Raw genomic sequence first — 13,607 nt, 5'->3', positions numbered from 1 at the left:
ACAGTGTACATGATGACCAGGAGATCTTGAATGCATTTCACCAGATAATGAGAAGTTAAACGCATGTCTGAATCAGGTCCTGCACTCTCGTTGTCACCTTTAAGCAGCACTCAAGCCAGAACAAGTTGGCACTATCAAGTAAACATGTGCATGGTGGAGGGCTTTCTGACTGCAGTTTCTTGAATTGACATTTTCACACTAACACATGATTAAGGAGAGATTTTTGAAATATCTAAAATACTTTGTCGGTCAAGTTAAGCCCACACCAAACTCAAATCACATGAGACCACATGACACACCAGACAATTAAGTGAAGTGTGATACAAGACTGACGTTATCCGCTCGTGAAGACATTCACCCCGTTAGAACTACATGCATATAAATGGCAAAGCAGGTGGTAAAAGCAAGCAGGCAAAGAGGTAGCAGGCAGGTAGGTAGGTAGGTAGGTAGGAAGGAATCTGGAAAGGGTGACAAAACTGGCAACATGGGCAATATGGCTGCGTTATTTGCACATTCAAGCTAAAGATGACACATGGGGAGGGGATGTTTGTTTTTGTCATATGTAAAGAATAGTCCGAACTGTTCCTTCCAAACATTATTTTGGTTTCTGGTTCACACTTAATTGCCAGGGTAGGAACAAAAAAAAAAACGTTGACTTTCAATTCCTGAAATGTAAATCCAGGCTGCTTTAACTAACTGTGCATGTACATTTTCTATTTTAAAAACATTCTATGAAGTGTCTTCTCTGAAATTTGACAAGACAATTATCATTCCATGACTGCAATTACAAGAGTCAAAATACAAGATAATCAATGGGCTTGAACAAAAAGGCCAGTTATATTTATCACTGTTCAAACTCTGAACAAGCTGTACATTACTGAATTACTGAAAGCACTAATGTACAAGTCATTACTGCATGATAATCTCCGTCTTTATGTGTTTTTCAAAAACACACATTTTATATTTTCACATCCTGCCTTTATATTGGGGACTGAAAACGTTCCTGTTTATCACAACTGGCTTGTAAAGTGCCTCGATTCTTTTTGAACAAACATCTTGTTGCATGAATTCAAACTTTTACATTTGGATTTTTTTTTTGTCTGTAGTTGTTCCAAATGTTTGCTTGGGCATGGCTGGCTTGCTAGTTTGTTGAATGTTTCATCTGTTGTTGATTTGTCTGATGTACTTAAGGTTAATTTGCAAAGCAGATCATCTCAATAAATGATCTGATTGAAAAGTGATTAGAATAATAATGCATGTGCTTGCTAATAATTATGTAATCAGTGTAAAAAAAAAACGAGCTGGTTATAATGAGCACAGGATTAGATCTCTGACAATGCAAACCACTCTGTTGAACCAACACACAGGGAAGCAACAAATCAGGATCATAAAGACTTAGCTGGCAAGTCTCGTGAAGCTATAGGCTTAAGGAAGTTGTAACAAAGCAACATTGTAGAATATTAGGAGAGGCAAGATGATTGGTAAGAAGAGAAAATAGGACCAGAAATAAAGCAGCAACAAGAAATTGTTTCTTCAGCGCACACACACTCACTCACACACACACACACACACACACACACACACACACTCACTCACACGCACAAAGACACACTCAATCATTCGTTTCAAACTGCTGTTTTTGTCATTCAAAGAAAAGGGTGAAATAATCAGTAGCCATATTGCCCATTTCACCACATCCCAATCACCCAGTGCATAGGGATCATAGTAACTGTAACCAAAACCATTAAGCATGGTGATTAGCAATCTGAGCACTCCCCAATGGGCTTCCTGTCCCAGTGCAGAAAGGGCAGAGAGCCCCACCCCAGAGACAGTGCCTAGGACTGGGACTGTACCATCGGCCTGCTGCTCCTCATGCCGCTGCTGCTGCCACTGCTGCCGTCGGAGTGTTTTGCGTTTGGCGTAATCATGGTCAAACGGCGTGGCCACGTAAGGAGGGGATGTCAGACCTGGGGTGGCAGCGGACGGACGGGAGGGGCTCAGCACGTTCCCTGTGCAAACTGACGAGCAATTAAAGTCTTCATCCGTCATGGAGGGGGGTTTCTCCCTGGAAAAACATCAAGCTCCAATCAACAACAATGTGAATTATGGTTTTGCAGTGTTTGTGGGATTGCTGCTTGGTTATATTTCTATCTTACTTTTCAAGGGACCTAGGCATGCTCGGCATACTCTTCTCTTCCGCCCTGGCAAATGCCCCGGTAGCGGCCTCTACCAACAAATTGAAAAACAGCTCGTGGTCCAGATCAGACACTTCACCCTCTAATAGTTTAAGGGTGGTGGCACTGAGACGGAAATGCAACTGGAAGACAGAAATGAGAAATTAGACGTGAAAAAAAGGCGTAAACGTGAAAGCTTTAAAACAGCTATCTTACATAACACAATCAATGGGACACCACTAGAAAGCGTTTGATCCACCGGCGACAGGTAGTTTACCTCCAGGGCTTCCATGGCCAGGTCAGGAGGATTATGGTAGTGGATTTTCCGGGGGTACCTTGCAGCTTCCTCATGCAGATAGTGTGCTGCCTAGAGATATACAAAGGAGAGTCACCAACCCGACACAATCATCTGTTAAGGTAAAATGGAGGGAAGGCGTGCCGTAAGGAGTAGTGTGTGGGCTGGCATCATGGTTCTGCATCCTCTGCTGACCTCCATGACACCGTGTTTCATACAGGTTCATGTGCCTCCTCTGATCTAATCACAACAACAAAGCGATGACTAACTCCATGCATTGTTTGCTTTAGGAAAAAAAAAACATCTTGCGAGGGTGGAAGGGCAGCGGCCTTTGTTTCTGTAGGCGGGTTATGAAACGACTCCGGAGAGAGCTTCATAAATGGCCGCAGTCAACTTCACACCAAAAGATTTTTTAAATGACTTTTTCTACGGTTATCATTTCTCTGATGTTAACCACCAAGAAAGGTATCTATTAAATGTAATTGTTTCTTCCTATCAGACTGAATTCTATTAATTATACTCACCTAAGAAAATATCCCTGAATCTTATGCTTTTGTATTTTTAGCTGTGTGATAGGCGTATTCTTCCAGCTATTTTTTAAGATCTTAAGTTGACACGTTTTATTGGACCCCAGAAGAAATGAACATTCAAAAGAATGCATCATAAAACATAATATATTGACCCGGTTGCACTGCACCCATACAATCTCGGGCACAATGACAAACCCTAAACAACACAGAACGTGCCTGCCTACACCTGCAAGCATAGCATAGATCTTATGGAGAGATTAACCAGCGGTAGTTGCTAGGCTAACAGCGATAAGATTAGAGAGGCCATGCCAGAGCCTACATGTCATCCACATTACTTCTTTATATCAGATTTTGACCTGTGCAGAGAACAAAGCGTCATCTTGTCCTCGTTGTTTAATGCCACTGGCGGTCAGGAGGGAATGAAACAGAACTTAAGGTTATAACCTGAAGTTGTTTACCTTTTTGTAAAGCTGCAGATATTCCACTGGAGACTGTTTGCGTTTCTCTGCTATCTTCCCGAGCATGTAGTGAATGAGCCACTCTTCTTCATCACTGTCCCCCTCACAACGGGAAGCTCCCTGGAAACACTGGGAGGCTGTTTCCAACATGGAGTCTCTCCTTTCTTCCATCTGAATACAAACACACGTTTGAACCTTGATGAGTTATTTAGATGAAGGCGACAGATCCATTTATGTTACAACTAATCCACCTGTGGAACAGGCGAAAGGGACAGAATGTGGCATCTGCTCACACAAGGAACCTTTGACATTAAAACTCAACAAAAACTGACAAGTGACTACAGATGAGGAACAGGACCCCTCTGTTAACATGTCTCACCTGTTTAACCACCTCTGGGGGGAGCTCGTTGCGCCACTGCTTGAGCTGACGAGAAGCAAATGTATGCAGCGAATATGAAATGGTGCCGTACTCGATCCACAGAGACAGGTTGGAGCTGTCTATTTCCAGGGCCCTCTTAAAGCAGTGAAGCACTGCCTGAGAGTGTTTCCATATAGGAACATCACTTTTCAGCTCATTGGAGTTGAGCTTTTCCTGAATACGGCTGGCCCGAGCTAAAGCCATTCCGGCCCAGGAGTCAAACCTGAGGAGACATGTTTGCTTTTAGTAAAAGGTCTGCAGTACTGTCTGTACTGTTTTTGTAAAATACAAGACACACATTTGCTAATACAGTGGAAACCGCTTATAGTGTTCAAGTCTGGATCAAATTGATCACTTTACCCGTATGATTATTTAACAAATATTGTTTTGGTTTTAATAAAATATCATGCAGATTATCATATTTTTGTTAATTTATTACATGATAAGAAGGTAATGGAACAGACTGCTTTGGTATTTACTGGCTCGCTGCCAGTTCTTCTGCCTGTTATTTTGCTAGGGGCCTTCTTAAATTAAGAGCGTTATCTTTCATTTATTTATTACCGTTACAAGAAAATTAATGTATATTTTGTCCTTACAGGAACTAACGGTACGTCCACACGGCAGCGACGCTTCCCATTCACTTAGAATGGGGTAACGTCACGCTTTACCGAACTGCATTGTGGTTCCGTCGCGTCGCTTTGCCTCCATTGGTCGCTTCGAAAGTTTAGAAAAGTTCAACTTTTCAAGCGTCGTTAGAAGCGCCAGCCAATCAAATCATATGCCAGTACAAGCTCTAGCCAATCAAACCGCGTGCTTGTGTCTCCGGGGCGGGAGATTAATGTGATTGGTTGTTGGTCGCACGCCAGACACGCCCACCAGAAAGCTTCACCGCGACGCTGTCGTGTGGACGTACCGTAACACTGTTATATGACAGCTTAATGACTTTTCGGAAATGAATAAAAACAGGATGTATTCTGTTTCAAGCTTATGGATCCACAGCAGCGGTTGATCACTCAAATTGGTTTCTCCTGTATTCATAACACATAGATGCTTTGTGACACTAAAGTAAAGAAAAGAGCTACCTGTTGGGACACACGCATATATCATGCATGTAGAACTTGATGGCTTTGGACTGCTCCTTGTTCTTGAAATGGTAATCAGCCAGCAGGTAGAACATCTCATCGATGATTGGAGGAGCAGGAGCACTACCCTCAGGAAGACAAGGGGCCTGAAAAAGATATCAATTAAAGATTACTTTAATAACCATGATTCTTAGGGACAAGCCTGCAAAATGAAGCTGAAGGAATGACGGGCACAGAGACAGAGCAGAACTCAGCCCTCTTTAGCCTGTGTGAGTCACTGGTGTCTGTCTCCACAGTCAGTGTGGCCTCACAAACTGACCTTTTCTGCCATGCCCTCAATGTAGGCTGCCACTTCATCCATGGTGAGGACGGGGGTGTCGCTTGTGGGGGCGATACCAGCGAACCTCCTCAGCAGATTGGCTAATTCAGCAGACACTGTGCTTGTCTTATAGCTGTCAAACTCAGGCAGTGACTTAGGTTTGAAATACTTGAACATGAAGAGGGCATCACACCACAGCAGCTCAACCTGCAAAACACAGATGCAGTTCACAGAAAAGCATTAGTGTCAACATGCATTGTGTTAGAGAGCAACAGACAAGAGAAATTAAGTGGTATGGAGGTTTTCTGGGGACACTCCTCTTGCTCTGTGATGTTGCATAACTACAGTCAGTAGCACTATTACAAAAACGGTGGCAATGACACCCCCCTTGTGGCTGGACACGTGCATTACAAAAATACATGAGACCAGGGGTTGTATCCACAAAGCTTCAGAATGCATGAGGTAAGAAAGGAGTGGAATTGTTATTTAAGAGTTATAATGTAGCTTTTCAAAAACAATCTTTGGGGTCGATATGATCTCAAAAGGTGAACAACGATAGGTCTACATTTTGCTGAACAACAGTGGGTGGAGTGCTGCAGGTTGATCCAACGTTGTTTTTACATTTCTCACTAATGCTTTTTCGTCATTAATGCCATTTCACCCCCTCAATTGACCCCAGGCGTACTAACCATACAAGCCTTTAATGGAAAATGCAGACGTCCTCTGTGAGTGAGGGTCAACGAGGGCAAATGATTGCATCATTGGCAGTCTCTCAAATCTCTTTTTGCCAATACATGTGAGAAATCATACCAATTAGTCAAAGCCATTTTCACCACCTCCTCACTATTTCACCGCCTCTTCAACACCATTTGTCTTTTATCTTTATAGCAGCCATTTTAGATTTACATAATACTTTGGTTTAAGAACAACAAGCTGAGCTGTATTTGATTTTTGCATTTTGTAATTCAAAAGAATTTCCGAGCACCATAAAATGAAATGTATGACCAGAGAGAAGTTTAGGAGCATGTGAGTGAGTGACCTGTGGAGACGAATGATCCTCAAGGTAGCGGGCCTTGCTCTTCTTACTGGGGTAAGCATATAGGCAGAAAAGGGACTGCTCCAGGGCCATCTCCAACTCTTCTTTGTAGGGGTGAGACGCAGTGCTGGAAGAGGCTGCAACCTCTTTTTTCAAAACTTGAACCTTTACAAAACATAAGAAAAAACGCCCGGTCAAAGTAGTACATACCAATTATTCTAGTCACACTATCACTAAGACATTTTTCAGGGCTTCATTTACATTATTTAAAAATGTACTTGCAGGAATGTACCGCGGCCATGTTCTCAAGCTGTGCATTCACATAGTATAGTATGTGTAGAGAGAAGTCTATAAATACACTTACATAGAACTTGAGCAGTGCGCCGTCTGAGTTGCAGCACATGGAGCGACGGCCGAGATACTCATGGGCCGTGTTCAGCAGCATCAGGGAGGAGGGCAGCATGGGAGTGTCTGAGTTCTCTGAAAATGAGACTTGAAAGGGTCACACGGTGTAACAACGACCAAGGGAAAAGTGAAGGCATTCAAAACAAGAAGACAACAAACCTTCATCGTCCCCCACAGGGATATGCTGTCGAAGCATGCAGTCGAAAGCAGCCTCCTCATGTTTGATAATGCGATATAGGATAATCCAAGGCAGGACCGAGAAGAAATAAGGGTCCTTGGGATCGTCGGAAATGTTCATGCTCATGTCAATCAGCTGAAAACACACAAACAACAGATTACAATTCCGAAGAGGCTGATCAGTTTCTACTCATAGTGTCAAATGTAAATGTTTTTTGGCTTTGGCTCCCTTCTTACCTGAATGAGATTGTTTGCCAGTCGAGCCATACTGGAGAGGTTAGGGATATTGCTTAGAATCTCTGAGACTGTGATGAAGCAGACCTCGGTGCCGTCCAGCAGCTTCCCGATGGTACTGACCCACTCCTCCTTACTGGGGGACGAGTTGTTGGGAGCAGAGTTGAGCTGCTGCAGGGCTTCATTCAAAGCCAGCTCGCTGTACTCCAAACACTGCTGGTAGTCCTCAAGCCTCAACAGCGAGTCCTAGAGTTCAAATTGAGGGAAGAAGTGTCAACCGTCACACATTTCAAAAGATCTACCAGGTTCAATGGATACTGATGGAGAGGATCTAACCTGCAGCAGCATCAGCTGAGCAGGCCGCTCTGGTGCTGAGCTCACAAACTCCAGAGGTTTACTCCTGCCGCCGTAATTAAGGGTGGGCTGCAGCAGGCGCACCACAGAATCAAAGTCTGCAGACTCAAAGAGACGCTGGATCTCCTCCAAGGACTGACAACGCTCCAGAGACTTCAGCCTCTTGTCAATCTGTCCATGGGGATAGACAAAACCAAAAAATAAAAGGGACTTGTATCTATTTAATCATTTACACTCGTGCTTAAAAACCAAACAGGGAAAAAAAACAAAAGTTGTGTTTTTTATTTAATTATTTGTATGATTTAGCATAATACACATTTTTATTTTAATAATTGCAAATCGACTTAAGTACTGCTAATATTTTTTTTCTATATTAAAGTTAGACTTTAAAACACTTTTTATATTATGATATTATAGTTTGTTGGAAATGAGAGGTCATATTGATGGAAGGTGGTTTGTCAGCCATTGCACTGACCTCCTCCACAGAGATCGCTGCGTCTACACGTAGGTTAGGCAGGCTGATGGTGTAATGTTTCCCTTCAGGAGTCTTCGGTTTGCTCTGCAACAGACCTACACACACATCATAGCTCTCCAGGGCTAACTCCATGTCTCCCTGACAAATACAAGAGAGACAGACTTACAAGTCTCATCTGACAGAGTTTGAGGGAAAGGACCAAGTTAATAAAAAGTGAAGCAAAAACTAAAAATGTAGACTTTACCTGCAGGGCCAAGAATCGTGCCTTGAGCCAGTAGACACGCACCATGACATCCAGCCAGTCTTCCTCGAACAAGTCTCTCTGGGATGAACCTAAGGCTAGGAGTAACAAATCGTTTTGGAAGTGCTGCCCGGGGAACTCTGAGTCAGCCGCATCACTGCCGGGACAAATGCTGCTTCTTCTTGTAGACACTAGACAAGGAAAATAATATATAAAACAAATATAAAACATGTTGAAACACACAAATGACTTTCCAGGGTTTAGCTATTCATTCATGTCACTGTGTTTAGAACTGTAATTGCAGTGCCCCCTTTAGGCCAATCTAGTCCAATGTGTTCAAATCAACAGTATAGTGGCCTCAAAATGGGGGCTTAGCTCACTGCTACTTACTTACCAGCCTTCCCTTTGGCGTGTACCCATTGCTCCAACTGCAACTCCATAGATGCTAAGCTCATCTCCAACATTTCCTGTAAAGGTAGCAGATATACAGTCACGTATTAAGAGTTAGCTGTGGGGGCATCATATGAGGCCAATTCTGATAAAAACCTACAGTTCCCTGGTTCCAATTCAAGAAGATTTAAAGCTATATTAGAGGCTGGAAAATGCAGACTCTTTCAAAATGTGATACATATCCAGTCTGAAAATATCAGTACTACCTGGGACAGTGCCAATGTTTTAAATTGAACACGCACTCAAACGTCCTTAATGAAATAACAATCAAAGTTCAAGTAAGCATTTTTCTTGTCTGTTACCCGGATGTGTTTGTTGGTGCAGTCGCGAAGCAGAGGGTTAGGAAGCCCCCCGCTGTGCTTCCTCCAGGTCTTATAGACCTCCAGTACCACAGCAGTGAGGCCCCGGGGCCACTCCATCGTAAACTTCTGACCCACTGCCTTCAGATAACGCATCATCACGTCCAGTATACCACCGTTGGTCATGTTATCGAGCAGGAAGTTGTGGACATCCTGTTGTTCTGCAGAAGGAAATGTGCAGTTTGTTAAAACGACAGAGTCAGCAACATGGCTCCACATTTTAAATGCAAATCCACAATGCACCACTAACCATTTTCCATGTATTCAACTGATTCAGCAGGCAGGCAACTCCCATGTAAAGGCTTCATGTCCTCCTTCCCATCACACTGTGTCTCAAGATTACTCAGACTCTCATCATCATTATCAGGATCAAACTTCTTTAACCTAAGACAAACCAGTAAAGTCTTTCATCAACACAATTATAACAAGACATATATTTATGTATTGTACAATAGTTGAGTGTGAGATACCTCGAAGGTAGGTATTTAAAAAGCAGTTCCTGAAAATCAATCTTCTCTTCCTTCTTGCATTTTGTGTTTCGAACACGTGCCGAGCGTCGCTTGGCCGTGTCCCCACTATCTTCTACTGCCACGCGTTTCCTCTTTGGAGCTTTCTTTACTTTATCTGACATTGAAACGTCCATGGCAGTAGCTGTAAACATACAGTCGGAAAATAATTATTATATATTATTATACATAGGCAGGTCACATCAACATTTCTCTTTATAAACGACTGACCGACAATGGGAGCAGAAGTGGTGACCTCCACGGTGGTGTGGGCAGGTGTAATCTGAGGCTGGGCGCTGGGTTGGGGCAGCACTGCAGGCTCAGGGAGGGGCATGGGGGGAGGGGGGGAGCTGGGGCTGCTGCTCAGCACAGTGGGCGGGACCACACTGACAGGGCTGCTGGGCTGGGGGAGGTTCTGGAGGAAGTCTGGGTCCCGGTACTCCGATAAGTCAATTCTGCGGCCAAGACTCGGGCGTGGTGACTCACATGTGGTCTGATGTCGGTACATTGCAAGAAGGCTTTCACCCACATGCTTCCATCTGAGATACGACAACAGTGTGTTTATATAAAAGGGATGTCACTTATTCACTGCAAGAAAGAGCTTTGGGCAATCGTACATGTAGTGCTGAAATCCTTTACTTCAATATCAGTCGAGGTAAATCAAGATTTTAAGGAACATATATACTGTTTCTGCATTTTCTAGCAACACTTTTCTAAGTATTAATTAATCCATTGTCACAAAGAAAAATGGCATATAAAGAATGTATTCTATGTTTAAATTGCAATAAAGTTGTTAGATATTGTAATAAATATACTACTCGCAACCAAAATATATTAAAACTATAATAAGTTCTGCTACTAAAACGCAGCATATTGCTTGTTGAATATTATTACCAAAATGATTCTGTTGAACACATTTAGGCTAAACCACCCAGACAGAAAGAACAAAACGTTCGCAGCACTTACGAGAGGCAGCGGATGGGCTGAATCAGGACAAGGTCTGCTTTTGGTTCACAGTGAGAGAGAGCCTGTCGGCGCTTTCGTAAGTCTAGTGCCTCTTCCACAATGGATTTGCATTCCTCCGTCTCCACTTCCACATAGTGAATAGACATATCACTGAAAATGAAGCACATCACAGAGCTTTGTCAGTGATGTAAACTTGTAGAGCTTCATGTAGGGAACATTCAAAAGAGATGGAGGAATACAAAGTGAGCGGCTTCACCATTTCATGAACATCTGCATTGTGTCCCTCTTCAGGCAGGGCTGCTCCTCAAAGATTTTCTCCTTCAACACCAGGCCTTTAGTGTAACAATGGTCCCTCTCTAGGGCTTTGGCGATGAAGTACAAACAACCTGGGAGAATGTGTGCAGATAACAGTTACTTTGCTTTCTATACTTGAGTTATTACATTGTTAAGGAGTGAGGATACAGAGCAAAGGGGATTATAATGAAGCATTACATACAGGTGTAGTCACTGAGTGTATAGAGAATAGTTATGAGGTTGTCCAGGCAGGGCCAGTGGTCTGGGTTACAGTGCAATCCCTCCTCAAAGGCATGTCGAGCAAGTGGAATGCGCACAAGTCGCACAGCCACCTGACCGATTTTGTACCACATGTTTACGTCAGTGGAATCCAAAATAACTGCCTAAAAAAAGAGCAAAGCAGAACATAAGGTTAGTACTTTTATTCATGTGTATCTAAATGACGCATTCAAATCTGACCTGCCAAAAAGGATAATAAAGAAAAAGTGTACAACTGGCACCATTTCCTTTGATTTACCTCCAAATAGAACTCCATAGCTGTCTCCAGGTCATCCCGCAATGCAGACATAGTAGCCAAGTTTTTGAAAGTAGAATATTTCAACATCAGTCCAGGATGCTTGAGACCCACTTTGTGATCATCCGAGGGCATAGCCTAAAATGATTAGAGAATAAAATCTAATTTGGCACCAAACGCAGAGCAATGCAGAATTCTCTTGCAGTCAATCAATATGAATGATTACACACACAGCTTTTGTACAAGAGCAGGGTTTGTCCCACCACAAAGCCAAAGTTGAAGTGCATATTGTGAATCATATATTTGGCGTATCATTGCAGCAAAAATAAAATGTAATATTTGGACGGCAGGTTTAAAACGGATTCAAAATGTATACTTACACCAAGTAAAGCACAAGTGACGTCATAAGTTAACTGCTTCGGCACCAGTTCCTAAGAGCCCAGAGGCCTGTGGCAATGTGTGAAATATCTTACCTATATATACACTAATTAGTATTTAATTGTGGTGGATAGGACTTGTATTGTATTAAAGTGTTATTTCTGTGATATTTTGAGAGTCTTGACAGCACTATATAATGAGTGATATATTACCTCTTTGAGCAGTGGAGTCTTGAGAAGCTCATGATAGGCCCTGGCTGACTCCTCAAACTTGTCATGTTTTTGCAGATCTAAAGCTTTGTGATATAAAGCAAATGCCTCAGCTTCCTGTTGACAGAAATAGAAGACCAATCAGAAAACCCATTAAGATGTACAGAGGCAAAAAAAAAGGTCTGCATCAGCTGTGCAGGCCTAATCTTGCTGATTCATCCACACACAATCTGTACCTGAGCCTCTTTTGTCTGACTCTTGTTACTTCTCAAGGGGTCTTGGGACTCATCTGCAGCTGTCGAAGCAGCATTCAGTGCTGCTATGCGAATCTGTAAAGAGCACAGACAAAGTAGCAAACCCCTTTAGCAAGCAGATCCATAACTCCTGTTAATATACATATGGATTGGGAACGAAGATGCATTCAATTATTAAAAGCCTTACCATTTTAATATGTTGTGCTGAGACCTTCCACCTTCACGGTTTGTAGCTTTTGCTGGAATCTACACAGATGCATGGAAAGCAAACAAAGATAGGAAGAATTAAGGCAGGCAGGACATCAATTCAGCAAGAAAGATGGGACATAACGTGGAAAAACGTATAGAGAAAAACGTTAGATTACATTTCACAACACTGCTGCGACAAAATCATTTCCCAATTTGGCATGAAATAGGTATCTATCTATCTATCGCTTACCAGTCTAAAGTCTCTACATTATTCATTACGTTTGTGCAGTTTTGAGTGTATGCTTTGTTCGAGAAGAGAAGCGAAAGGTAACCCTGCTGTTGTCAACTGTTATCACGTAACACAATCATAAATCTTGGGACCGGCTAGCTAACCTCACCAAAATGCAACTTAAAACTTAGCATAGTTAGCTTAGCTCTGCGGTGGTGCATTGTTCCAGTCTGTCCGGAGCAGGTATTAAGCTTCACCGGTTGTTATTATTACGAACAAAACCCTGGAAAGCATGCTTAATATAGATCGCTGACGTGCTAGCAGATTCACCTGGCTCACATTATTGTCTCAGTTAGCTGGTATTAGCAGATCATATGAGCTAACATTAGCTGGTGTTTCACCGGGTGACCATCACTTGCAAAGCTGGGCGTCTTACCGTTCATTCCCGATTTAAAAGCATTTGTAACGTTACTTTTATTCCAACAAGGCAGCGTACGGTTAAAAAAACACCGCGGTCATAAGTGGACGTAAGGTACAAAGCAAGTTTGAAACTTCATTTATTCTCCATCCTTTGTTGTTGTTAACGTTACGGGCGTTGGCGTCAGAAAGCATGACATTTGGTTACCGCCAATTAGTAAAGATGTCCCTGATTGGTCAATACGCTGTAGGTGCATTCTTGTGACCAATCATATGTTGGGATATTGGTTGAAGCCACGCCACAGAAAATGTCACTCATCTCAAAGTCTATGGTTAATCCTTAGAAGTGAGTAACTGGAATGGGAAAATGAAGAAGGAAGACAATATATTTTATATTAGGCACAACAAGCTAATTAACGTTTCACTTTGCATAACTACTTTACAAATCCGTCAAAAGTGTTGCTTTAAAAACATCTATAGCCATTACACTTATTTCAGCATCAGAATAAGAATACCTGTATTAGTCCCACAGAAAGATAATACGTTTACATTGTTAAAGCAAAAGTAAAGAGGACAAATATTAATTAAGAGTCATGCATAACATTTTAGAGATAGAAATTACACAAATTACAGCTCACAAAAAG

General features: G+C 42.4%; 1 protein-coding gene across 4 annotated transcripts in view; it reads right to left on the bottom strand.

The window, feature by feature from the left end:
• The window catches only part of cabin1 (calcineurin binding protein 1), a 40,452-nt gene extending 27,291 nt beyond the window's left edge, over window positions 1–13,161 (bottom strand). For 2 of the 4 annotated variants that reach the window (XM_079690811.1, XM_079690812.1), the window contains exons 1-27: window positions 12,983–13,161; window positions 12,316–12,374; window positions 12,111–12,203; window positions 11,878–11,991; window positions 11,291–11,425; window positions 10,976–11,156; window positions 10,736–10,865; window positions 10,480–10,629; window positions 9,745–10,052; window positions 9,478–9,658; window positions 9,258–9,391; window positions 8,951–9,168; window positions 8,593–8,665; window positions 8,202–8,389; window positions 7,958–8,095; window positions 7,465–7,653; window positions 7,132–7,374; window positions 6,877–7,030; window positions 6,677–6,792; window positions 6,316–6,477; window positions 5,277–5,483; window positions 4,958–5,103; window positions 3,837–4,098; window positions 3,458–3,628; window positions 2,452–2,541; window positions 2,157–2,317; window positions 1,854–2,065 (exon numbers count right to left, since the gene is read on the bottom strand). In XM_079690811.1, coding sequence (XP_079546937.1) covers window positions 1,854–2,065; window positions 2,157–2,317; window positions 2,452–2,541; window positions 3,458–3,628; window positions 3,837–4,098; window positions 4,958–5,103; window positions 5,277–5,483; window positions 6,316–6,477; window positions 6,677–6,792; window positions 6,877–7,030; window positions 7,132–7,374; window positions 7,465–7,653; window positions 7,958–8,095; window positions 8,202–8,389; window positions 8,593–8,665; window positions 8,951–9,168; window positions 9,258–9,391; window positions 9,478–9,658; window positions 9,745–10,052; window positions 10,480–10,629; window positions 10,736–10,865; window positions 10,976–11,156; window positions 11,291–11,425; window positions 11,878–11,991; window positions 12,111–12,203; window positions 12,316–12,318 — 4,159 coding nt within the window. In that variant the 5' untranslated portion in view covers window positions 12,319–12,374; window positions 12,983–13,161. The remainder of the gene's footprint in view (window positions 1–1,853; window positions 2,066–2,156; window positions 2,318–2,451; window positions 2,542–3,457; window positions 3,629–3,836; window positions 4,099–4,957; window positions 5,104–5,276; window positions 5,484–6,315; window positions 6,478–6,676; window positions 6,793–6,876; window positions 7,031–7,131; window positions 7,375–7,464; window positions 7,654–7,957; window positions 8,096–8,201; window positions 8,390–8,592; window positions 8,666–8,950; window positions 9,169–9,257; window positions 9,392–9,477; window positions 9,659–9,744; window positions 10,053–10,479; window positions 10,630–10,735; window positions 10,866–10,975; window positions 11,157–11,290; window positions 11,426–11,877; window positions 11,992–12,110; window positions 12,204–12,315; window positions 12,375–12,982) is intronic. The other 2 variants (XM_079690813.1, XM_079690814.1) reach the window with 1 other exon arrangement.
• Window positions 13,162–13,607: the final 446 nt, after the last annotated feature.

The sequence above is a fragment of the Notothenia rossii genome (genome assembly GCF_949606895.1).
Source record: "Notothenia rossii genome assembly, chromosome: 6".
NCBI classification, from domain to species: domain Eukaryota; kingdom Metazoa; phylum Chordata; class Actinopteri; order Perciformes; family Nototheniidae; genus Notothenia; species Notothenia rossii.
This window is presented reverse-complemented; position numbering and strand designations above follow the sequence as displayed.